Source organism: Trichosurus vulpecula, chromosome 8 (genome assembly GCF_011100635.1).
Source record: "Trichosurus vulpecula isolate mTriVul1 chromosome 8, mTriVul1.pri, whole genome shotgun sequence".
NCBI lineage: Eukaryota > Metazoa > Chordata > Mammalia > Diprotodontia > Phalangeridae > Trichosurus > Trichosurus vulpecula.
In genome coordinates this window covers 183,697,598-183,721,370 of record NC_050580.1, presented here as the reverse complement: position 1 = coordinate 183,721,370, position 23,773 = coordinate 183,697,598, and the positions used below count along the sequence as shown (strand labels likewise).

Below are 23,773 nucleotides of genomic sequence, written 5' to 3'. Positions count from 1 at the left end.
TGAGAGGTAAAGAATGTTAAAACCTCCAGAGAGGAAAAGGAGGATTCAAAGAGAAAATACTTTGGATTTGACAGTGTCACTAGTGAATTTTGAGAGAATGGTTTTAGAAATATAGGAGTTTAAGCTGCATTGCAAGGTTCTGAAGATTCACTTACTGCATGGTGAGGAGGGGGAAACAGGGAGTGTAGACAACTTTTTAAAGAAGTTTGTTATTGAAGGAGAAGAGAGAGAGATGTTGGTGGATGGGGAGAAAGGTAATGAGAGCAAGACTTTTCAGAATTGAGGAAACCAGAAAATATGTATAGGTTAATGAGGAGCCAGTAATGAAAGGGATTAAATATGTATAAGGGAGGAGATTATTGCTGGAGCAAGGTCCTTGAAGAGTCTGGAGTGAATAGGATTGAAGGTGCAAAATTAGAAGGATGAACCTTGGAAATGAGTAGGGATACTTCATTCTCTGAGAAAAATAGGGAGAAGGACAGTTGAAGTTACCAGAAGATTTTGAGGAGTGAAAGAGTAGAGTTGAAGGATTCCTCAGATGGACTCAGTCTTCTCAGTGTAGCAGGAGAAAAAGCTATCTGCTAAAAGTGTTAGGGGATGAGATGGGGATCAGAGTGTAGAAGAACAAAAGATATGAATGTGTTTCCACTGGGAATGAGATAGAAAGTGGGTTTTATGCAAATGCAATTATTGTGGAGCAGCAAGAAAGGCCTAGGTAAGGTTATGTAGCAGAAACTTCTTATAGGTGAAATCAGCAGTGCTAAGGAGCTAGAAATAGGGTCAAAATGTAGGATGACATAGTATTAACAGGTTGGAAAGGGTAAAACACTTGGTAGGGGATTGTTGGGGATAAGCATGGGCATGAAGGAACTTAGCTGAGGTTATGCAATAGATATGCCTCGCATCAGATGACTCATCCCTATCATAGAGGAGGACTTGTTCCTTAAAATAATTCCTTCTGGATTCCATTCTGATGTACTATTGTTAGACCTGACTAACTTTACATGAGTGACTGCTATGTGGAAGAATTAGGAATGGGACAGTTTAACAGGAGAGTTTCTTTTCCTGGGATTCTCCAAGAGGCTTTCAGTAACATGGCCATAGTTGCCTGGGGTTTACCCATCCTTTCCCACCTGATGCTATTTGCCATGGTTCTGACATGTATACCTCTAGCAGCAACCAGCCAGCCAGAAATTTACATGATGTGTATGTTTCCCTGGTGATCTTCTGTGGTCTGGGAATGACTCAGCTTCAGAACCACATATAATTTATGACACTTTCAATCTTCAATCACTGGGGAAGATTGTGCACAACACTGTTCCACTTCATGTTCTGACTTGAATACCACCTCATAGCACACACTTCAAGTGCTAAATGTGACCATGTGTTGCTTCTGCCTTTTTTGGATGCATTGTGATGGTAATGGTGTATCAGTTGGAGTTTATATAGAACTTTAAGTTTTGCAAAGCACTTTCCATAACTTATTCAATTTGCTTCTCCTAACAACTCTGTGATGTAGGTACTCTTATTTCTTCTATTTTAGAGATGAGGCATCTGAGAGTTGAGGGATGACTTGAATTCAGGTCTTCCTGATTCCAAGTCCACCACTCTATCTTCTGTTCCATCTGATAGTATGAGAGTATTACACAATATAGTACTAATAGGAATAATTATATTAGCTCATTTTTACAAAGCCCTGCTCAGATAACAAACACCTATTCTTTCATTCAGTTATCACTAGAGTCCTGCGAGGTAGGTAGGGAACAGAGTATGGTTTCTATTCTATATTGGAGAAAAGTAAGGCTCAGAGAAATTAGGTGACTTGGCTAAGGTGCTGCAGAAAATAAATGACAGAGTCTGAACTTGATGTTGCTGAGAGTGACAGAGACAGACAGAGACACAGAGATATACAGAGAGACACAAAAAGAGAAAGAGACAAAGTCGAGACAAATTTTATAAATCTATACCTACCTATCTATATATCTATCTTTGTCTCCTTTTATCTCTATCTACTATCTATCTGTCTGTCCATCTATCTAACTATGTTTCTTATCCTATCCTATCTTATCCTATCATATCCTATCCTATCCCCAGGCAAATCATTTCATCAGTCACTTCAGGTGATGGGGACACAATCATCATGTCTAGACAAGGGTTAAATGTGGTGATCACCATTACTTCATTTCCAAGGAAAATCCTAATCCTTATTCTTACTACATTCTTAAAGGGAGAAGTCAGGAAAGAGTTGTAAGCTGGAGAAACAGTATTTTTTAAAATTTCTAGAGAAACTAAAAAGAAAGTTTTAGAAAGATACTTCTACAACATCATTCCCAGTATTTTGTATATTGTTTTATATTTTACTTTTTGTTTTGAACTTAAGCAGCAAAAAAGAGCATTTGCATGAGCATAGGAGAATAGAAAAAAGGAGTTGATGTGAAATTGAATCTCCATTCCATCCCACTCATTAATAATATATGTAAATATGCATAAGTTTGTGTCATATATACATACATACATGTTATTTTTAAACTGTCCTGCTTGAACTTTCTTCTGAATTTCTTTCTGCTTTCTTCTGCACATTTGAAAATGCTTTAATAGTCCTCTTTTTACAGACATCACTGTTGTTAACTCATTTCTAATAATTTGGAATCTCTTGTCTTTTTCCTTTTACAGGTAACATAAAGAGATGATCCTGCTGAGTCAATGGACAAAGAGAATTATTCTGTGGTGTCTGAATTTGTATTCCTGGGGCTTTCCAATTCTTGGGATATTCAACTTTTTCTTTTTATATTCTCCTCTGTGTTCTACTTGGCAAGCATGCTGGGAAACTCCCTGATTGTGCTCACGGTGACTTCTGACCCTCACTTGCACTCTCCCATGTATTTCCTGCTGGCCAATCTCTCCTTTATTGACCTGGGGATGTCCTCTGTCATTTCCCCTAAGATGATGAGTGATCTTTTCCGAAAGCACAAAGTCATCTCATTCTATGGTTGCATCACTCAGATGTTCTTTATTCATTTGATTGGTGGTGTTGAGATGGTATTACTCATAGCAATGGCCTTTGACAGATATGTAGCCATATGTAAGCCTCTCCACTACCTAATTATTATGTGTCCAAGAATGTGCATTTTGCTTTTGGCTGCTGCCTGGATCATTGGCCTCATCCATTCAGTGGCTCAGCTGGTTTTTGTCATCCACTTGCCTTTCTGTGGCCCTAATGAACTGGATAGTTTTTATTGTGACTTTCCTCGGTTTATCAAACTTGCTTGCACAGACACATATAGACTACAGTTCATAGTCACTGCTAACAGTGGCTTCATGTCCCTGTGTGTATTTTGCATCTTGATCTTCTCCTACATTTTCATTCTAGTCACTGTTCAGAAGCATTCATCAGGTGGTGTTTCTAAGGCCCTCTCTACTCTGTCAGCTCATATCACTGTTGTGGTTTTATTTTTTGGTCCATTGATCTTTGTTTATACAAGGCCACATACTACATCACGTCTTGATAACTTTCTTGCTGTCTTTGATGTAGTTCTTACTCCCTCTCTGAATCCAATCATCTATACCTTAAGGAACAAAGAAATGAAGGTGGCAATGAGGAGAGTGTGCAGCCAGTTTGTGAGTTTCAGGAAAATCTCTTAAGTGATTTGATGAAGATATGAGAACTCCCTGTTAGAAGAATTAGTAAAGTTTAGAGGAAGAGCTTATTTACAGGAGAAGATAAAAGTTAGATTTTGAAAACACTCAAGTGGAGGTATACATTATAGAAGCTAAATCAAGGGCATGTAGCCAAAGATAAATAAGGGGCATGGTCCTACTAGAATGATTCTAAGAATACCTAAGCCCAGAATAAGGTATGATTGGTAGTGAATGTTCTAGATAACACAAAAGACTTTAAAGAAACTATGTTGGGGCAAGAAGAACATTCTGAAAATAGGATGGGATGATTGAAAGAAGGCAGAACTACTCAATCCTTATTTTGCTTCTACCAACAAGAAAGATCTTTGGACTGGGAAACATAGAGCAGTCATAGTTATTAGGGATCTGAAGTGAAGACAAGTGTAGCATGTAAGAAAGCTGCCCTCGATGATTCAAGTCACCAGGTCTAGATGTACTACATCTTATAGTCATGAAAAAAAATGATGGATGTGACTGATGAGCCACTGTTAGTAATATTTAATAAATCATGGAGAATGAAATAGAAATGGCCTTTAAGAAATGATGAAATGGATGTTTTCAGAGAAATCCAGGAACACTTGTGTGAAGTAATGCAGAGTGAAGTGAGCAAAATCAAGAGAATAATTAATACTGTGACAATAGCATTATAAAAATGAACAAATTTGAATTACTTATGAATTGTCAGTGCAATGAATAATGATTTCAAAGGACCAAGGATGAAGAATCACTATCCACCTCCTGGCAGAGCAGTGATAGACTAAATATGCAGAATGAGCCACACCTCTTTGGACATAGTCAATGTGGAAGTGTCTTGATTTTCAAGAAAAAAGAAAGATACCAAAACTTTAAAATTATAGCTAGCTTGACTGGTTCCTAGCAAAAGTCTGGACTACATTGTTAATGGAATGGCTTCTGGTTTAGGAAAGGAAGTTATGATCACTCCAGGCCAGCATGGCTATCAAAAGAAGTAGTGCTTTTTGGGTAAAGTGTTTTAGTAGCTCTGGGTTTTAGTTTTCTGAGCCCTAATGTGAAAGCATATACTGAATGATTTTAACAGTCCTTCCAGCTTTAAATCTATGATTCTAAACTGATCGTGTGAGACTAACCATATTTCCTTTTGTGATAGGATTACTGTATTTATTGTGTTAATACAATAGATATTCTTGAATTTCAGAAGAGTATTTGACAATTTGTTAATGATTTCCTTTTGGCAATGACAGATGTGAGCTGGATGACAACATGCTTTGATACAGTAGATAGATGTACAAAGGACAATACAGTTTAGTCTATCTACTGAAGATGACACATATCTAATAAGGCAGGTCACTTAACCTCTCTTAGCCTTAGTTTTTTCATCTTTAAAATAGGGATAATAATAGCACCTACTACCCAGGGTTATTATAAGGAAAAAACTAAATGATGTTTGTTAAGTGCTTTGTAAACTTTAAGCCCTATGAAAATGTAATTATTAGTATTATTAAAGTTTTAATTGAGTTAAAAAATCGACTCCATAAGTACAAGGTAAAGAATGCATGGTTAGACAAGGGTTTGTATAAAAATGCTCCGAGAGTTTTAATGGCCTGTGAATTCTATTTGAGTCAATAGTGTGCTACATCATTCAAAAATGTGACTAATGTGACTCTAATGCTGCATTAATAGAGATTGTCCAGGACAAGGAAGGTGTTAGTCCATCTGGCTGCATCACATCTTTAGTGTTGTGTTCCCTTCTGGAATGCCACATTTTGGGAAGGATGTTGCTAACCGTGCAGAGTACATCCAGAGAAGGATGAATGGAAAGGTAAAGAAATTGGAAACTTTGGAATATGAAAATTGGTTGAAGCATGTGAGGTTAATTAGCTTGCAGAAGAGAAGACTTTAGGAATATCATGATAGCTAGTGTCAAGTGTTTGGATTGCCATATAGAAGAAAGGTTAGCAATATGCTGCTTGGACCTAGGGGTTTCTGTAGAAGTTTTTATTAATTTGTTCAATTATATCTGACTCTGTATGTTCCCATGAACAAAGTCCATGGGTTTTTTCTTGGCAAAGTTACTGAAGTAATTTGCCATTTCCTTTTTCAGTATGTCCCCATTTTACAGATGAGGAACCAAAGCAAATTGGAATTAAGTGGCTTTCCCAAGACCATGCAGTTAAAGTCTGAGGCAGGATATGAACTCTTGATGTAAGGAAGAAATTCCTAATAATGTGCAAAAATGGCACAGATTGCCTTGGGAAGTAGTGAGTTGTTCCTCATCACTGGAGGCTTTCTTCTTTTGGATTAAATTTATTTTCATTGAACAATCATTTATTTAAAATACCTCTCCTTCTCTTCTAACCGCCAACACTGGGGGAAAAAAGACCAACTAAACAAATCCCTTGGAAAAATGCATAGTAAAGCTAAACAAATTTCCACATGGTCTATATCCAAAAATATGTGACTCATTTTGTACATTGAGTCTACTACCTCTCTGCCTAGAGGTGGTTGGTATTTTTTCATCATTAGTCTTTTGGAATCATAACTAATCATTATAATGGCCCAGTTTTTAAGTAATTAAAATTAGTTCATTTTTACAATGTGGTTGTTATAGTAGAAATTGGTCTCTTTTTCCTCCACTTCAATCTGCATTAGTTCATACAAATCTTACTTGGGATTCTCTGAAACCACCCATTTCATCATTTCTTATATAAAATTGTAATCCATTTTTTTCATGCACCATACTTGTTCAGCAACGGAAATTTTCTAGTAGGAGCAAATTGAGCACTTCTTAGCAATGTTTAAGAGGAAAATATGGATTAAAAAAGGATTTTAGTAGATGACACTTGAGGTTTCTTATGATTCTGAAAATTTTAAATTCTGTAATGCAGGTGGAAATGCACAGTAGGCAGTTGGAACCCTGGGTCTGGAGCTGGAGGAAATATTAAGGCCAGAGACATGAATTTGACAGTTATTTTCATAATTAAGATAATTGGAACCATGGAAGTTGATGAGATCACTAAGAGGGAATGCAGATAGAGAGAGTTTTGAGCATAGGATTTGAGAAATGCTTATACATAAGTGGAAAAAGAAGGGCAAAAATTCAATCACATAGTGGTCAGAAAGAGAAAAGGAAACCCAAATGATCATGAGCAGAGAAGTCTAAGATAAATTTCATTAAAGAAAGGAATGGTTGAGAGATACAATATTACAGCATGAGAATTAGAAAAGCCTTAAGGTTGGAGTTAACTGCTAAGCACAAACTGAGGTGCAAATTTTTTCTTGTAGATTAAAGGACCACTTATTTTATAAACAATCATTTTCTCAAATAGAAAAAAAAAACCAACCAAACAAATAAACCAAAATAATCTCTTTCACTCTTTTTTAAATAAGGAATCCTATAATTTTTTAAATAAAGTATTACTACCGATCTAGTATTATAGTTTCTTCATTTTAAAATATTTTACTGCATTTGTATTATCTTGTAAATTAGGAGGCTAAATGATATAGTGTAAAGAATTTTAAAATTAGGTTGGAGTCCTGACCTCATACTTTATTAGCTGTTTCATACTGGACCTTAGTTTCCTCCTCAGGTAAATGAGGATAATAATACCTGCACTATTTACCTCACAGGACTATTGTGAGAATAAAATAATGTTATGTATATGAAAATACTTTAAATGTATAAAGGATTATATAAATGGAAAACATGTTTATTGGTCTATTTCATTCCCCTATCATTATGTTCTTATTCTATGCCAGCATTTACCCAAATGCAGACTTACGGATTCTGTAGTACTTCCTTTTACAGTGAAAATTTTACCCTATTATGATTTGTTTCCCTCAAATGCAATGCTATATCTTCTTACTTAAATTATAGTAAAGATTCCTTCAGAATTATATCTTCTCTTATTTTTTACAGATGTTAGTGAATTTCCTCTCTCTTTTCTGATGGAAATTCAATTTATTTCAACTTGATTTGGTTTAATTCAATCCAGTCTCCCTAGTAGATCATCTCACAGTATTTGCATTTTCATTGTCTAGCAGTCTCTGGCATACAGTAGACACTTAAAAATGTTTGTTGATTGATCAAATTCAACAAGCATTTATTAAGCACCAATATGTTTAAGGCATTGTGCCTGGTATTGAGGCTACAGCCAAAAAAAAAAAACCCAAACCCAACCTCAAAACCACACAAACAAATAGTCCCTGCCCTCAAGGAGCTCACATTCTATGGAGGGAGGGGAACACAGCATGTATATAGATAAGCAAATACCCAGTGTTTATATATAAAGTAAATATAAAGTAAAAGCAAAATAAGATTGAGAGTGGTGGTGGGTTAGAGGAGGGTACTAACGATGGTGTGGTGGTAGTGCAAAGGAGTGGGCACCAAGACTAAGCTTTGAGGGGTAGTAGGGATAAGAATTATAGCTGAAGTCTTGATGAACTTTGAACCTTAACTCTCAGACTTTTCCTTAACTTAACAAGGACCCCTTTCTTTCTATCTTCTCAACCTTTTGTTTAAATATAATTATTTCTTGATGGTACCTTTATTCCCAGACCCCTTTTAACTGAATTGAGCTATTTCCCTTAGTTCACAGTCTTTAATCTGAGAAGAGAAGAGTTCTAAACAGAATCTTTTTGAAGTTGATTACCTTTTCTATGTTCCTTTACTATATACAATGAGCATGCAATTCCATACATTTAATATAAAATCCAAGTAGATTGTATATATGTATGGCATAGTCACAGCACATGATATATGCTGTTTCTGTTGATAGAACATAAAATCCTTGATGGAAGGCTCCATTTTATCTGTCTTTGTAAAGCAGCAGTTAGATTGGTGTCTCATATATGGCATGCACTTAGCAAATGCTTGTTGGTTAGTGGATTGGTATATTGTTGAATTTTTTGAATTAATTTATTCAATTATTCAATTAATTTATTGAATTAAAACCATTATGATCAATATTCAAAACAACATGATGTTATCAACCACTACACCATTATAAAGAAATATCAATATACACAAGCTGTTAAAATACTACTTTTATTGAAATTTCCCTGTTCCCACAGGACCATGATATCGTGCATATTTTTCAACTATATGGATGATACTGATAACCCAGCTACTAGATGGCTAATTATCTAGGTTAAAAGGGAGGGAGGCTACTGGTTTTCCAGGCTAAAGATTTAGATCAAAGTGTGGTCTTGCCATTCATACCTTCCTTTTAGCCTGCAGAAGAGAGATTAATCCTAATAAACCCATCATAGCATCAGATTTATTTACAAGAATTGGTTATCATTAATTGTTTTACTTGCCTCATTGTTACTGGACAAAATAGGTACTGGTTTGTGACATAACCTGAAATTTACTCTTTAGATTAACTACCTATCATGAGGTTTTTATTCTTGTGCCTTGTCTTTCTCACACAAATAGAGTACAAGAAAAATCAGGTTTTCTGAGTCCTATGATTATTTGATATCTACTTATTGGATATGGTTTATTCTACATGAATTTTAAATGAACATGAAGTATTACTCAATATTTGCTATTTCCAATTAAGTTTTTCCATAATTTAGGCCAGTCATTTATTAATTTACCACAAAATAATACTACCAACATTACTAGCATAAGTATCATCAACACTATTTGCATCAGTGCCACCAATAACACCAGCATTAGTACTACCCTCACCACCAGCATCAGTACCACCATCATCACCAGAACCAGAACTACAAACACTGCTGTTACTGTTGTTGTTTGCCCTTTGTTCTCAAAGAAGATCGTGACATCAGGCATCAGGAAGACGATGTCATGATTTGCAAGTGAATTGGATTTACATGAGGCAGGACTGTTTAAAGTCACCAGACTCACTCTCTCCTCCAGAGCCATCTGGGTCTAGTGGCAATATATAGTTCAGGATAACTGGAGATGGTTCCCACCACAAACATAAACACCATTATGATACTACCTCTGGTACCAATGTGGTACCACCAATTGTTGACTCAAAGTCAGAAAAACGAGCTTCAAATTCTGCTTTTGAAACATTCTGACACATACTCTGAACCTAAGGCTAGTCACTTAACCTCTCAGGGAAGCTTGAAATTTTCTAAGACTGTAAGTTAAGGACAAGGTGCTAATCTGCATTGGTAGAAGTTTTCTCATTGGGAGTTCCCTATGCCAATGAAATCACAGATGCAGCCCCATCTTAACAATAGTAATAGTTGAAATTTTTGTAATTCCTTCTGTCTTGCAAAGTGTCTAATGGACAATATTTGCTCATTTGAACCAACTTGGAAGCTTCAATCCATTTCTAAGTTGGGGGCTGCTTGAAATCCGTTGCAGTTCATTCACTTGACTTGACCAAAATAATCTCACTAATCTCTCAACATCAATGAACCAATTGTTTTGCTTCCAATTTACTTGGAGCAGATTATCTTTAGATCAACTTGGGATCTGTGTGGACTCCACATTTTGAGTCTTTTTTTCGAAAGCTCAAACATCCACGTAGTTTCTTTTCTCATTTTGCAGATTAAATTGTATAGAGCACACACCAGAATTCTGTAAATAGTACAATTGTCATTACATTTCTGAAATTGCATTTTTAAAATGTTCTTTAGGGATTATTCCTTATTCATATCACTGAATAAAAATTGCTAAATTGGTGAAGAAAATCATAAAAGTCTTCAAAAAAGGTCCTGCTCTCCCTATTAATGCCCTCTCTCCTTGGTTCCCCTGGGAAAACTAACAATACTAGGAGACAATTTATTTGCCACATGAGTTCAGGATGGCAGTCTCAAGTCTCTGCAGAATCACTTGATCACTGCCATTCAGACCTATTAATTAGGTTCCTTTCTTATTATCGTAGTCTTTTATATGGTGGGAAATGACACTACATTGGAGGAAGTTGAAATATTTGTGGTTTTTGAGAATACTACTTGTTGGAGATGTTTTTAAAAGAGGTATTTTGTCAAGTATGTTAGGTTGGACTAGATGGCCTCTTAAGTTCCTTTCAACTTATATTGTGTGATTTATGATATTCTCACCAATGCTTATTTCAATTAGTCAAGTCTATTTTGCTAGTCACCCACCTATTAAGGCTCCTTTTGCTCCAAATGAATTTCCTCTCATTTCAAATAAGGCACTAAATCACCCAGTCTCAGGAACCATTTCTCTTCACCCTCTCTCCTTTTCCTTTCATTACTTAGGAACTCTTCTAAAATTTTTACCTTTGGGAAAATCACCAGTATTCTATGGCACGATTCCCAGGTCAGGTGAATCCCAGACTGGCCATTCCCCAATCTCAGCAATATCACTTGATTACTAACATTGTTTGGCTAATTACCTACCTTTGCTATTAGGGAAATGTTACACAGAACGCTTTCTTTTTGAAGATATTTTACTGTAAGAGAGAACTTTAAAGTGTCTGAGATCCTTAGACCTCTGACTATGTTACTGACTTACTCTTTAACAGAACAGGTGACAAAGCTACCATTACCTTCTCTGTGAGCTTTCCCCCTCTACATGTCTCTTTATTCTTCCCTATAATCTGTACTTTATTTACAATCCTACTGATACTTTTCTTTTCTCAATCGTATATCTCTACTTCCATCCATCCATTAGGTCCATCAAGTAACACATATTTATTCAGTATTTAGTATAAAAAGTTGCCTGCTAGACTTTAGGGGAGATAAAGAGATGACTAAAAAAATTTCCTAAATCTTAGAGAGTTTATAATCTAGTTGTGGTCACAAGGCATATGGTGAGACAATGTTAAGCTTAATTTCTATCTTCCTGAGTTTTGGTATATAAATGAATAGGACCTTAGATTTAAAGACACACAACCTGTATTCAAATACCTACTACTGTAGAGTATGAATCTTAACCCTATTTTAACTGTTTGATCTTAAAGTCATTTAACTTCTTTACATCTCAAGTTCTTCATCTGTACAATCAGAGAGTTGTATTAAATGATCTAAAAAAATCTTTTCCATATCTAAATTCAATGATGTTTCCCATAGTGTAATATTTCTTTGTCCCCAACACATTTACTTTTCTCCCTTGCCTCCCTCTGATGTCCTTTCTTTTCTTTTTTTCTTTTTCTCCTTCTATCTTTTCCTCTTAATTTTTATCTTTTCTTATTCCTCACCTTGGTACTCTATCTCCTACTCAATATTTCTTTTTATTTTTGGTCTCTGTATTAAAATTCCTCAGTTCCATAGCTCCTATCCTGTATTTTTCATTGTTTTTGAATTCCTAAATTAGACTTCTAGCTTTTTCTTTTGTTGAGCTCTCCTCTTTTACCTTGTCTGGCCCATTTTTTCCCCTAGTGATTGCACCCGACTCCATCCTCGGGTTACCATTGGCCACTTCTGCTCTATCCAAGTTTTGGAAAGGTTTAGGAAGGAAGAAGACATAATAAGTACTTGCATTTACCTGCTCATCTTGGCAATTAATCCAACAAATGGTTTATACTGAACCAGTGTCTATAGAATCAGACTATCTTTCCAGATGAGAAAAACAGGATTGTTTAGCAACAGCAGATTAGACAGAGAAAGTTCTATTGGAAAGAAAAAAAAATTATGTGAGTTGATGAACCATTTATATGGACCAAATTTAATATTATTCTAGTAGGTGGCAGATACATGGAATGAATGACTATATAAACTTCCTTCTCCATCTTTAAGTCCTAGCATTGTTGTAACAGACAAGACATATTAAGTGCCTCTCTGTCTCAAGTATATTAAAAGGGCATAGTTTCTACCATATAGCATAGGATCTTATCCATAAAATTGAAAAATTAATATAGAAGATTATAAAATATATAAATTTATGTAATATAAATTTATATATAATATGTAATATAAATGTATATAAATATAAATTATAACATTTACCTTATAAAATATAAATATAGTATAATGCATCATATAATTTTGTATAAATATGTGATATAAATTTAAATATAAAATATATAAATTATAAAGTACATACAATAAGCAGATAGAGAGGCCAAGGCTTGAATTAGATTCAGGGGACCTGAAACTGAATACCTTGAATGCTTGTGTCATCATGGGCAAGTCACCTTAGATTTTCTTATTTGTATAATGGGACAAATAATCTTTGCACTTGTTTTCTCACAGGGTCACTGTGAGGAAGGCACTTCAAGAGCCTTAAAGTGCTATATAAATGTGAGTAATCATAGTTACAATTACAAAAAAAAACTTTTAATAAAATTTTACTTTATTTATAAAACATTTGTCATGAAACACCTGCTAATGGGTAGAACAGTGACTACTTTCTTGGTTTTGTAGATAAAAAACAGAGGGAAAGAGGAATTAATTTATTTGCCTAAGGCTTCATAGCTAAGGTCACATAGTTACTTATGTAAGGTCCCATAATGACTGAATTAGGACTTGAACATTGGTTTTCTGACACCAGATCTACCATATTTCCCCTTACCACAATTATCCTAACATATACTGTATTAAGAACACACATTTGAAAAGTAGCATAGTGAAAATCCTTTGTAATGTTCATTTAAGAGCAGGACTAGCACATATCATAAGCTAAATACATTGTCAGGTTTTGGCTGGTTACCTCTGTGAACCTGTTTTTATAGAGTTAAGACGATGGCATTGGACTAGATCTAGGTTCCAGATTTTCTTTCAACTTGAAAATCTCATAAATTCTATGAATACATAAAATTAAATTTGGGATATATATGTGTGTATATATGTATATATATCCATATATATCCATATATACATATATATATATATCCATGAATTAGTCATTCAAAAATAAATGTCAGAATAGCATACATGAACATAAGGATAATTTTCTATTTCCTATGGCAGTGGGTTTGGAGAGAAGATATGCAAGAGATGGGAGGTGCTGCAATGCCTAGTGCTGAGAAGAAAGTTAATTGAGTACCAATGGTGATCGCTAATGAAGGTTGTGTTGTTGTTGACAGTCTTGTTGTGAGGTAAAAATTATGAAAGCACATGTGCTTCTCTGAGAGTCTCCCAATAATCCCTCTTTTTCTGATTCTTTTTTCACTCTTTTCCTTTTTTAGGTTACTTCAGAACTAGTCACAGTGATTTAGATAATGGATGTAGCAAATTCATCTATGATATTTGAGTTCGTGTTGATGGGACTTACCAATCCTTGGATGATGCAACTTTTTTCTTCGTATTCACCTCTGTGTTCTGTTTGGCAAGTATAGTGGGGAATACCCTGATTGTGCTGATAGTGGTCTCTGGCTCTCACTTACAATCCCCCATGTACTTCTTGCTGGTCCGCCTCTCCTTCATGGATATAATTGATTCTTGCATTGCAACTCCCAGATGATTAGTGACCTTTTTAAGAAGGAGAAACTCATTTCCTTTGAAGTTTGTGTTTCTCAGATCTTCTTTATTCATGCTGTTGGAGCTACTGAAATGATGCTTCTCATAGCCATGACCTTTAACCACTGTGTTGTAATATATAGGCCTCTCCAATACCTGACTATTATGAACCTTAGAGTGTGCATTTCTCTTCTAGTAACTTCTTGGACAATTGGAATCACTCACTCCTTCCTCCCATTGGCTTTTGTGACAAAGTCGCCCTTCTGTAGCCCTACTAAATTGGACAGCTTTTACTGTGACCTTCCTTGGTTCATTAGATTTTCCTGCAGACACTTACAGACTGCAGTTTCTGATTACTGCCAGTAGTGGCTTCATCTGCCTGAAAGTCTTCTTCATTTTGATCATTTCCTACATTGTCATCCTGATCACTGTCCAGCAGCACTCTTCTGGGAGTCCTTCCAAGACCCTATCTACACTGTCAGCTCACATCTCTGTGGTGATCTTTTTCTTTGGTCCATGCATCTTTGTCTATGTGTGGCCATGTCCCACATTTCCAGTGTATAAATATCTTGTCTTTTTTGACTCAATTATCACTCCTTCTCTGAACCCCACCATCTACACATTAAGAAACAAAGAGGTGAAGATTGCAATGGAGAGGAATCTCATGAGATCAAAACTCATGATACTCATGAAGTCCCAAAGAATACCTTAAATGCCTTGCTTGGATTATAAAGGGTATTAAGGGCTTTTCTGCCTTGGGCTGACTACAATTGAGATGTGAAATCCTGGCAGCAGTATTTAATCTTAATGTATAGAACACACCAACTTTTTTAAGTCTATGTAAAAATGTGCACACCAAGACAATATAAAACATTTCCTAATTTTTTTTTGTGTTGTGATTAGCATTGGCACTCAATTATCTACTCTGCCAACATCTAAGGGCCAGGTGGAATCCCCTTCTATAAAGCCAAGATATAAATGGCTTAACAAAATTCCTTGAACTCCCTTGTACAGTGCCAAATGGAGACTTCTGATTGACAATGGATATGGTCACATTGCTCATTGTGAACAACTTATAATTAAACCCTAGTGTGATAAGCCACACTTGAAGATGATTCTCCTGATCTGAGAGATTAAACAATATTCCTAATTGCATTTTATCAGAATCATTTCATAAAATCACAGAATCTTAGATTTTAAGCTAGAAGGGATCTTAGGCCAATTATTCTGATGCCTTCAATCTATGGATGAGGAAATCATAGGCTACAGAGTTTAAAATACTTGCCCAAGGTCACACAAGGATTGAGTAGCAGAGCCAAGATTGGATCCAGGTCCTCTAACTCCAAATCCAATCTTGTGCTTTGCTGGTTGTGTTTTAAGAATTTCATTCCTAAGTGCCTCTGCCCCTTTAGGTCAACATCTCTCCAAAATAATAAGTTTTTGGATACTATACATTTTCTCCGTTAATCCTATGAAATCTGGACTGGCAAATGTTTGTGTTCTTTTTCTCATTAACTCTATAATACTGAAGCTACTTGTTACTAAGGTTTCATGCTCATATGCACTTTAATAGCCAATTTCTCCTTGTTACTCAATCTCCCTGTTCAGTGAGGATTTTTGAATCCTTAGTGAGAATACTTGAATCTTCTCCATTCCTGTGTCACTTTTTCTTCCCTTTCTTATGCCTAGAATAATTTGTTTATCTCTGAATGGAAGCTGTTTTTTTTTTAAATAACTACTTGAGAGAAAAGATTAAAGTATTTTCTTCCTTAGCAAAAACAGTGAAAAAAACTTATTTGGACAGCCAGAAAGGTGTTAAAAAAAGCCACAAGGAATTTAATTCAGTAGAATTTCATTGGCTAAACTGTATGCTGAAAAATCAAAGAAGGTAATAGCAATAAATGTAGGATATGAGGTAGTAAATTTAACTTAAAAAGAAAGATTGAATGTCAATACTGTTTGGAAAGTGTAAGTAAAAAAGATGGTGCACAATGAGACATTAGAGGGTGCCAGTTGGAAGAAATAATGTAAGGTTTTTTGTTTTTGTTTTATTCAAGTGAAGAATTCATAATAATATATTATAATAAATAATAGTAAATATAATGTACAATATATAAACATAATAATAATAAAATATTTAAAATAGAATGAGTCTAGAATTACTGAGTTATGATGGAGAATGATAGGATGATAATCTTGTAATTCAGACTCTGAACACAGACTGGGAAGTGATAACGTGCAGAAATTTAAAAAAAAATAATTCAGGGCTTCCTAGCTAATTCAATTTAACGTGATTGAAAAAAAAAACTGAAAAAGTTAAGAGCCTAAAAAGTATGGTGGTAGAGGGAAAAGAGAAATGAAATTCAGTACCAGGAAGAAAAGGATAGAGACGTTATGAAGAGTCATAATTCAAAACCTCTCACCATATATCTAATATGCTAATATTAATCACACAAGCAAGGAGTTGAGGCTACCAGAAATTCTATCATATAAAATGGAGAATAAAATGGAATCAATGAAGGACAATGAACAATGGAGAGGATAGCTCATTTATATAGGAAGAAGCTGGATACCCACATGGAGCCAGAGAAGAATTAACTTCTTTTAAATTCAACCCATTCCCAAAGGGAAAAAGAGATCACCCACCAGCATAATAGAGAGCATTGTGAGTTAATTCCTTGTTAACAGAGAAGTAAAAATAAATCTCCCTGTGGCTGCCCTATGATCTCATCACTTACAATCACTGGTTCTTATCAATGGGGCAGAGGGAGGTGACCTTCACTATGCAGCTTCTGATACCAATTGGGTCATGGAAGAAGAAGCAGGGGAGCTGGCATCCAGGGACAGAGTACCACCTGCCATTCTCTCAGGTTGTGGGTAATGGGAATAGTGCTCATTCTGTCTTCAAGTTTCTTTTTCCCAGGAACCTCCAAACATATCATCATGTGGTGAACTCTGGGACAGTGTCTGCTCAAGTCTTTTGTGCTCACAACACAGGCTTTACATATTTGTATGGATGCAGGTTTTTATTCTTTGATGGCATGTAAGCTCCTTGAGGGCAGGGACTGTTTTTTTTTGTCTTTCTATCTGCAGCATTTCACATAGTAGGTGCTTAATAAGAGCTAGTTGATTGATTGATTCTCCTATTCTGAGTACAATGTGTTTGATTGATCACACTACTTGATTCCCAATCTTTAAAGGTCTATCTATCCTAGTTGGGCTGCTCTGAGTTGCATTCTCTTTTGTGGCTGTTTAGAAAAATGGAAGGCCTGTATTATTTAATTATTTTTTTCTTTGTTTTGTTTCTACTTTTATTGATATCTTTTATTTGAGTATCACCTTCATTTCTGAAAGTATGTCTTCCCCCTTCCCTGTGTGTCATGGTGGATACATCATTAGACTTAAATTCAGGAAGACATGAGTTAAAATACTGCCTTAGATATTTTCAAGCTGTGTGATCTTGCACAAGTTATTTAATCTATCTCAGTCTCAGTTGCCTCATTTGTAAATTGTCAAAAAAATTTAGATACCACCTACCTTCCACAAATGTTATGAAGATATGATGAAATAACATATATAAAATGATTTGTATACTTGAAAAATATGTGATAAATTTTTATTACCTTAAATATTATTACCCAGCAAATCATCCCATGACAAAGAACATAGAGGAATATAGAGAAAAAAAGCATTTCAACAAAGCTAATAAATCAATTCAATTGTGTGGCATATGTCATGCTTCATGCCTGTAGTTCACTGCCTCTGTTCTCAGAGATGCTAGTGTCACTAGCCTCTCCCCACAAAAGAGTACTGTTTTAATCATGGATGAAAATATTTCAGATTATGGCTTTCCAGAAGCATTCCATTACACTTGTAGGCTATACATATGGTACACAAGTCGATGTGTTTCACAGATGTATTGACTGGAACAGCTATCATCCTGCTTCAATAATTTAGCTGTACTCCCTTCTAGGCTATGTTAACAATTAGAAATAAAGGATCTTGGAGATTGTGTAGTTAAAAAACAAAGACAGTGCAAAGTAGTGGACAGAGTTCTGAACTTGGAGTCTTGTGTTTACATCCTACCTCAGACAGTTTTGGCTCATGAAAAAGTCTGTTGTATTGAAGATGGATTTCACAAAGTAGATAGGTCTTAAGTTTAGTGCTGGAAGATGAGTGAGAATCTAGTAGAGTTGAAAGAGAAGGCAGTCCAAGTGGGGAAATCATGTGAGCAAATGTAAAGAGGTAAAAAAGATATAGGGGGTGGCATACTTTCCCTCCATGACAGTCTCCAGACTGTTGCCTCATGCTTTGAGATTCTCTATAGCATTTTCTCACTTCTCCTCTGGGCATGTGATCTCTTATTAAGCCTTCTTTTGCATTTCTATTTTAGGATAATTGCATTATAAAAGGAGAGGAGATCAGGACCTCCTTTGTTTCCCCTCTCTCCCCAGTCCAATTGATGTTGTTATAGGATTTAATTATGGATGATGAGTTATTAAAGGACATCCCTTGGGAGACACTGAATAACCTTCTCCAACTGTTCTCTACTGGCAATCCTTGCCTTCAGTAACCACGTCTTGTAGGATCATAGACTTAGAGGTGGAAAGAGCTTTAGATTCTATCAAGTCCACTCTTCACATTTTACAAAATGAGAAACTAAGGCCTACATTTAGTATCTTATCATTGTGATTACATAAAGGGGGTATTGGTGAGGTGGGAGGTAGTGTGAAAGAGATGGTGAAACCAAATTTCCTCTACCTTCCATCTGAATGAGTGCTCTAGTTGTTATAGCAAAATCTTAGGTTGGGATAAAGAGGACCAGAAACTCATCACCATAACCCTGGTTTAGGGAAGATACTTGACTCGATCTCTAAATGAGACAGGGCTTGTATCACTTGAGCTACCATATCCTAAGTACCATCCTTGCCCTAGCTAATGGGTTGGTGGAATTGTTTCCATCAATTCTAACATTCTCAATACCAAATCATTCTGTGATGGTGGTCAGAGTGTGTTACACCTCACTTCATCGATAAGCTATGGGCAAAATAATTGCCCAAAGTCCTAGAACTGATAAAGGTTGGGGTCCCATATAGCCCACCTCATGTATATGTGTGGTGTAGGCCAGTGGTTCTAATGCTTTTTGGTCTCTAGATCCCTTTATGTTCTTAAAAATTATTAAGGGCCACATGAAAGAACTTTTGGTTTATTATATTATTAGTAGTAGTATATTATTATATTATTATTATAGTATATTAGTATATTATTATATATTAATATTATTAGTAGTATATTATTATGTTATTATCTCTATTAGGCTCAATAATTACCTAGAATAGAGTGTCTCATCAATGGATTCCCCATTCAAATCACTCTTTCAAATTTCCACTAACTTCTTCCTAACTCTGAATAGTTCTTATTTATCAGAAGTCATTGCCATGTAACCAACAACCAATTGCCTCACAATGCCTCCAGCTTAATAATCTCTTCATGACATTTGTGCTGGGGGTAGATTAAAAAGAGAATCATGACTATAATGTGGAGGGCATACTTTCTCTCTGTGTCAGTTTCCAGACTGTGGTGCCTCATGCTTTAAGGTGCTCTGCAGGTTTATGCACCATTGCTGAAGAGTTCCTTCATTTTGGTATACCACTCCCCACCTTCTCTTCATTCCTTCAACCCTTCAACCTTTGTAGTGAAGCAGGTCCATAGGTCTTAGGAGAACTGCCTCTTCTACTGGTGTAATTGTTCGTGCAGTCATATGGCATGACTATGGCCACTGTGATCATGCCCTTGCTACTCCCTTTTGCCAAGCCATCATATTTTTCTCTCAGAGATGTTAGTGTCAACAGCCTCTTCCCACAAAAAAAACTGTTTTAACCATGGATGAAATTATTTCAGATTATGACTTTCCAGAAGCATTCCGTTATACTTAATAGGCTGTATATATGGTAGATAGGTTGGTGTGTTCCACAGCAGTATTTATTGGAATACCTATCTTCTTGTCTCAGTAATTTAGCTGTACCCTCTTCCAAGCTATGCTAACAATTAGAAATATAAAGGACCTTAGAGATCATGAAGTTAAAAACCAGAGACAGTGTGGATTAGTGGACAGAGTTCTGAACTTGGAGTCTTTTGTTCAAATCTCAACTCAGATGGTTTGAGACATGAATAAGTCTGTTCTGTTGAGGAGGGATTTTACAAAGTAGATAGGTCTTGAGTTTAGTGCTAGAAGATGAGTAGGATTATGGTAGAGTTGAAGGAGAAGGAGTCCAAATAAGGAAAATATATAAGGAAAAGTAAAGAGGTAAAAAAATATAGAACCATTTTATGGGCCATTGGGATTTTTTGAAATTAATTTTTTTAATCATCTTTTGAACCTGAGTTAGTCTTCATACTGTGTTGACTTTCTCCATATCTGTTCTGCAGGGTTGCTTTAAACTGCCCAAAGTGAAGGACATTATCTACTTTCATTGATATTAAAGACTCAACTTATAATTAATTTCTTTAGCCTTTTTCTCCAGGTATCAAATTCCATCCTTTCCTTGGCCTCCACCACAAAACTACTACATATTGACTTGAGAAATGACCTTGTCTTTTTTTATTCTGTTTTAGAGAATCCCTTGGAATTGAACTACCCAAGGAATCCCAAGAGCTGGTTGTTTTCCTACTGCCTATTTTTAACTCAATTGCTATACAGTACCTAAATTGTGAAATTGTTATTTTGTACTTCGGGTAGCTAGGTGGCACAGTGGATAGAGCATTGAGCTTAGACTCACCTTCATGAGTTCAAACCCGGCCTCAGACACTTACTATCTGTGTGACCCTGGGCAAATCACTTAACCCCACTGCCTCTGTTTCTTCATTTGTAAAATGAACTGGACAAGGAAACAGCAAACCACTCCAATCTCTTTGTCAAGAAAACCCCAGATGGGGTCATGAAGAGTCGGACATGATTTAAATGACTAAACAACAACAAGTTCTCCATCTTCACTCAACAATTTTTGACTAGTATTCCTTTAAAAAATGACTTCGCCCCACTCTCTACTTCAGCATCACCTGAATAAACAAACATGGCCTGTGTTAAACCACAAAACTGGTGCTCCCTTCTTTTCTCCTTGTTTCACTATTCTCTACCCTTGCTTTCTAAATGTCTCAACACTGAGGCTTTCTTAGTTGATGTGTTCTCATATAAATGAATGAAAGATGAAAAAAAATTATTGAATGCCTACTACATGCCAAGCACTAGGAATATAAACACAAAAGCAAAGCCAGTCCCTGACCTCAAAGAGTTGACATTCTAATAAACTGAGGCAATACATATATGAGGTGATGGACAGGGAAGGGTATTTTGGTTTAGAAAATTAAAAAGATGATGAATAGATCCATAGAAAAGTGTAATGACTTTATCTTTCCTGTAGCAATGGCAGTATTGCTTTGATCATGGTTCCAGCACTGTACGTAGGGACAGGGAGAATGTGAAGAATCCATGTGCAGAGTGATATGATAAAAAGGTGGGTGGAGCATAACGTGAAGCATAGTTGGAGTCTCTTAGACATAGTGAACCACCTGGGGCAATCAGGATGGTGGGGGACCTGGTACAGGAATTCTGGAACCAAAAGGGTTAAATCTTCCAGGAAATTATTTTTGGTCTGGGTAGCAAGGCAGCCAGTGAGAAGTTGGCTAAGGAGCATGGAAGCATGGCTGGGGTCTCCTAGATTTGGCAAACCATGCCGGGATAAAAGAGAACCCAGAGATGGAGTTCTGGAGCTCAAAGGATTATATCCTTCAGGAAATGGTCTCTGGTATAATGAGAAATGTGCTTATCCAGCAAGATTGACAAGATGATGGCTGGGGAGTCAAGTATGACTGGGATCTTCTTTATATAAGAAACTACCAAATCCCATGTTAGTTCACTTGTACTGCCCTAATTTAGTCTTTACTTAGTGTTTTAGCCCTTATGACAGTATAATATGATATATTAATATGACCTATATATAGCATGACATATAATATGACACATAAAATATTATTTTATTTTATTTTATTTCCAACCACATTTCTCAAAACTAGGGTCAACTTCTTTACTCTGTATCTACTCAAGAAGAAAATAATTTAAACTATCTTTTTCTTTCCAAAAATGATTTCATAAAAGAATGATTATTTGGTTTAAATAAAAAGGAGTCATCCTAGTGATAAGGTACAGGGAGAGAAGTAAGTCAGGAGATTGAAAGTTTTGGCTAGTTGGGAAAAATAACAACCTTTCTAATTAAGTAGGCTAAGTGATATGATGGAAACAAACTTGAATGCAATATATTGTCTAATATCTCAAGTCAGAAGTATCATCTTCATGTCTAACGTATGGCTTTTACATTAGGGTTTATCATGTATAGTGAAGTATAAGCAACATGACCATATCCAGGGTCAATCAGAAGCCTCTATTTGGCAAAAAAGAGGGAGAGGGATAGATGGGGTATCATCTTGTAAGCCCCTTGCATATTGGCATTACAGAAAAAAACCAACATTCTATCTGCTTCTCAAAAGAGTGGTGTGTCAAAAAAAAACACATCAGAGAGAGATTAAAGACTCTCTAATGCTGTTTTGGTACATGGTTTTCATACCCTCAAAAAGCGTGATGTGTTCTATACATTTAGATTCTTACACTGTAATGAATGATCTCATGCTTTAATTATTGCCAGTCCAAGACTGAAATCTTCGTTCTTTTCATCCAAGGAATTTAAGACATACTTGGGGATCTTATGAGCTGACTCCACAGTCTCTTCATTGACACTTTCATTTCTTTGTTTCTTAATGTGTAGATGGTGGGGCTCAGAAAAGGAGTGACGTTTGAGTCAAACAGGGCAAGATATTTGTCCACCGGAAATGTGGGAAACGGCCACATATAGACAAAGATGCATGGACCAAAGAATAAGATCACCATAGAGATGTGAGCTGACAGTGTAGAGAGTGCCTTTGGTGAACCCTCAGAAGAGTGCTGCCAGAAAGCAATCAGGATGACAATGTAGGAAATGATCAAAATGAAGAAGGCTCCCAGAGAGATGAATCCACTATCGGCAATAATCAGGAACTGCAGTCTGTAAGTGTCTGTGCAGGCAAGTCTAATGAACCGAGGAAGGTCACAGTAAAAGCTGTCCAATTTGTTAGGACCACAGAAAGGCAACTGAATCACAAAGGCCAATTGGAAGAAGGAGTGAGAGATTTCAATTGTCCAGAAAATTATCACAATAGATATGCAGACTCTAAGGTTCATAATAGTCAGGTAGTTGAGAGCCTTATGTATTGCAATATAGTGGTCAAAGGCCATGGCTATGAGAGGCACCATTTCAGTAGCTCCAACAGCATGAATAAAGAAGATCTGAGAAACACAGTCTCCAAATGAAATGAATTTATGCTTACTGAACATGTCACTAATCATCTTGGGGTTCACAATGCAGGAAAGAATCATGTCAATGAAAGAGAGGTGGGCCAACAATTTGTTCTAACTGAGAGGTAGGAAGCTCTTTTTATCTCCCATTTAATGCCTTCTTAGAAAATTTTACACCTCCAGATTTATTTTAGGATCTTCCCTTTCAACCAACTGCTAAGGGAGGCCAGAAGCTCTAACCCCATTTCTTCTAGTTTCCTAAACTCTAAGATTAACTTTGGTCCTCCATTCAAATGAAGGAGAGCAGAAAGGCATAGAAACAAACATCCCTAGGTAGAGCAATTTGAAGCATCGTCCTCTACCTCAGGGTGGCGCTGATAGTAA

At 36.0% G+C, this 23,773-nt stretch overlaps 2 protein-coding genes across 2 annotated transcripts; one reads left to right on the top strand and one right to left on the bottom strand.

The window, feature by feature from the left end:
* The first annotated feature begins 2,703 nt into the window (after nt 1-2,703).
* Nucleotides 2,704-3,642, top strand: LOC118828800 (olfactory receptor 4F3/4F16/4F29-like). The gene has a single exon (XM_036735665.1). The coding sequence runs from the start codon at nt 2,704-2,706 to the stop codon at nt 3,640-3,642; it is 939 nt and encodes a 312-aa protein (XP_036591560.1).
* A 19,099-nt stretch (nt 3,643-22,741) lies between these two features.
* On the bottom strand, nt 22,742-23,470 carry LOC118829776 (olfactory receptor 4F3/4F16/4F29-like). Its single transcript, XM_036736661.1, has one exon. It carries the CDS (start codon nt 23,468-23,470, stop codon nt 22,742-22,744), a length of 729 nt encoding a protein of 242 aa, XP_036592556.1.
* Nucleotides 23,471-23,773: the final 303 nt, after the last annotated feature.

What these genes read in the sequence shown, in the direction of transcription:
- LOC118828800 (XM_036735665.1), top strand. Translation starts at nt 2,704, where the DNA reads ATGGACAAAGAGAATTATTCTGTGGTGTCTGAATTTGTATTCCTGGGG.
- LOC118829776 (XM_036736661.1), bottom strand. Translation starts at nt 23,470, where the DNA reads ATGATTCTTTCCTGCATTGTGAACCCCAAGATGATTAGTGACATGTTC.